Source organism: Atta colombica, unplaced genomic scaffold (assembly GCF_001594045.1).
Source record: "Atta colombica isolate Treedump-2 unplaced genomic scaffold, Acol1.0 scaffold210, whole genome shotgun sequence".
NCBI classification, from domain to species: domain Eukaryota; kingdom Metazoa; phylum Arthropoda; class Insecta; order Hymenoptera; family Formicidae; genus Atta; species Atta colombica.
In genome coordinates, this window is record NW_017259306.1 from 707012 (window position 1) to 710351 (window position 3340).

A 3340-nucleotide genomic window follows, 5' to 3' on the forward strand; every position below is an offset into this window, starting at 1 on the left:
TTTGCTTTCTCAAATTTCTTTTTACATATACAATTAATACATATATTCTAATATTTCTACACAATTATTGACGTCTGCATAGCTGGCTCTCCCACTTAACTAAATCTTAATGATTAAATTATATAATAATGCTCTATTTATGCGCTCTCAAAATCCGATAAAATTTTCTTACTGATAATTGACACGGAAAAAGTTTCATCAATTAAACATCGTTAAGCGAATGCCAAGTTCTAACTGTGATTTTACTAACAAGCAACTTCGAACCCTGCGTTTCAATGGAATAAAATTCCAATTTGACACCAGGCGCGTGGGTGATTCCGATCGGTTTTGTAGTTTTGTTCTACGTATCGTTTACGTTTACATTTGTTTGAGTCTGTTTCAATTGAGACATGGTGCAAACTCTCGATAGCTTGCATATAACACTTCTATAATCGAACGTTTGTAATCAAATTTCGCAATTGCTCTCTTCTATGCAATACTATTCAAACTGTAGTATGTACTAATTAATACAAAAATACGTTGGCCATATTTATACGTATAATCATTATTTATATCGTAAAATGCATTAAAAAGTTACTATAAAATTTATTATAAAAAAAAAATTTTAATGAAAATTATTAATTTCTTTTTTATATAAGGACATTTTTTTATGTTAAATAATATTTATACTAACTTATGGAATGTTGTATTGCAATGTCGAATCTATTAAATACAAATTAATCGAAAAGCGAATAAATTAACCAAAAAATGATGCATTAAACTTGACAAATTGTACTCTCCTTTCATACAAATATCATCAACCGACCTGCCTGTTCTGTCTTACCTCGTTGTTGTCCCAACGCTTATATCGGCGCCATCGAGTGAAACCGGGACGTCGATATTCTACAGTGTAATCCTCGACGTATTCCTGACCGCGGCCGTGATCGTAACGGCCCTGTGTCTGCACACCAGTAACGACATGAGTACTCTGTAGATCAACTTGAAGCCACTCACGAACCCCTTTCTCTATTTGACTCTTCGGACACCAAGCACCGCCAGCAGTTTCCTTCCTGAGTCTATTTGAAATATGATTATGCTAGAGATAATCTCTTCATATAGCTTATGCTTATGAAATAATTTCAAGAATGTGATCTCTCTCTCTCTCTCTCTCTCTCTCTCTCTCTCTCTCTCTCCTAAAGACTTTAGAAAAAAATTTATATTTTCTAATGTACAAAAACTATTCTTTTTTTATTATAATAATATTATTATAACAATAAGCTTAAGCTTGTTTCGCTTTGATTATATTATATTATAGATATATTAATAGACAAATACAAGTGATATAATTTCTACTCAAATTTAATATAATCTAAATGAAGGATAGTAAGTTATTCGCAAGGAGAGATATTTGTAAGATGACAATTTCGTAAAGTGTGGCGCATAATTTACGACCGCTAAAAACGGGCGAAATTACTGAATCGTATTATTAAGCTTTACAAACGAAGAACTTTACATAAGAGGGTCGTTAGACTTTTAATTTCAAAAATGCCACCGAATTATCGTTTACTGTCTTTCCGGGCATAAAAAAGTCTGCCAATTATATTGTACAATTCAGTTACTATCCTTTCAACTAAGAAGAACAATTCACGAGACCATTTCTAGGTTTTAAGAACTTCCACCTTTTTAAAAGTGTACTTAAACAGTGAATCCGTGATTTACTTGCGCTTCTACTTCTTTGAGCCGCTCACGTTTTCTCTTTCTCCGTCGATTATTTACGTTTGTGTTAAATGGCGTTAATGAAAGTCTTACTACCTCAATCACTTCTGGTCGAGTGGCATCTCGTACTTAATAACAAAGTTAACTTCATCGAAGATCGAGGAGATTCTCGCTTTTTCCGACCACCTTTCGCTGACGATTGATTTCCGAACGGCGTTCGTGCCGCGTTAATTCATTTACCATTAACAGTTTTTACGTAACTTTAATATGAAAGGATTTCATTGTTAAAGGAAGAAATTTCATGTAACAGTCGGTAGAAACTTTATATTATTAAGTAAATTGCGTTCTTATGGAAACTTTGTACGCGTGAGAAGTGTCAGCTAAGCATGAACAAAGCTCTCTATTAATATTATTATAGAGTCGCAAACATCGAGAACGTTTTCTCATGCTATTATGTGTAATATTGAGCTATTTTTTGTCTTGTTAAAGATTATATTCAAAGATTTAGTATTGAAACTTTAATTAACGATGAATGTACATTGAATCTATACAGTACAACTAGATAATTGAATTTATAGTATAATCTTATTATACAGGATCTCTCCATCTATTCATGAACAATATATAGAGAGACTACATAATAACTGCCTTTGTGTATGTTATTGTATATACGAGCTTCTCAGATCGACGATTTGATGTATTTAAATCTTCAGACAGATACTCATTTATCAGGCGCGTCTGGCGGCTGATCAATGATCATCTTTACTGTTTTAATTATCAGCTGCTGGAACGTAATAATCTAGCAGAAGAATCCATTTCTCAATTTACATACTGTATATATTTACATATTTCGTTTAATTATGATGACAATGCATTCAACTTGTGGATTTTATGATAAATTTTTATTCTGTTTTAACGAAAAAACCAATCGACTGCGAAATGGTGCCAAATATTTATTATATGTAGCAAATAAAAAGTTTTAATTTTTTCCACTTCTCTAATTTACCCGTTTTCACATCGATTGAACGAGTCGATTAAATAAATAAAATAACAATGATTGATATACAATGTATTATACATTTTTTATGCAGATATTATTTTATTTTTTAATTGTGATGCAATAAGTGAATTATTATTATTGCAATTTTCTAAAATAAATGCATTTAGAAAGTATTACTCTTTAATAACTTTGTAGAGTTGTTTGTAGAAATGTATCTTTTATAAAACGCAATTACTATTTCTCCGTAATTGGATTGCGCGTTTGATAGTCACAGGCGTATTAGGCATGTAACTTCAAGGAAATTAGGTTTGAATAAGTTAAAATCCCGGTGGGCATTAAATCAATATCACTACTGCTCGGAAAAAGCAAACTTTCACAATAGATAGATGAATGGGATCGTTGAGTTATAAACAGAACGCGCGCGACAGGTGTGTAAAATATAGGATTAGACGCGAGGAGGGATGAGAAATGATGCATGGCATATCCGTGGATGATAGTGCGTTAAATTTGCGGTCTGATAAACGATTGGATCTACCTTTTCAAAATACATTAAAAAAACGTACAGAGAGAAAAGGGGGAGGAAGGGGGAGAAAGAGAGAGAGAGAGAGAGAGAGAGAGAGAGAGAGAGAGAGAGAGAGAGAGAGA

At 32.5% G+C, this 3340-nt stretch overlaps 1 protein-coding gene across 1 annotated transcript in view; it reads right to left on the reverse strand.

The window, feature by feature from the left end:
• Positions 1-3340, reverse strand: part of LOC108687665 (discoidin domain-containing receptor 2-like) — a 40529-nt gene that overhangs the window by 19076 nt on the left and 18113 nt on the right. The window contains exon 3 of the mRNA XM_018193567.1: positions 824-1055. Coding sequence (XP_018049056.1) covers positions 824-1055 — 232 coding nt within the window. The remainder of the gene's footprint in view (positions 1-823; positions 1056-3340) is intronic.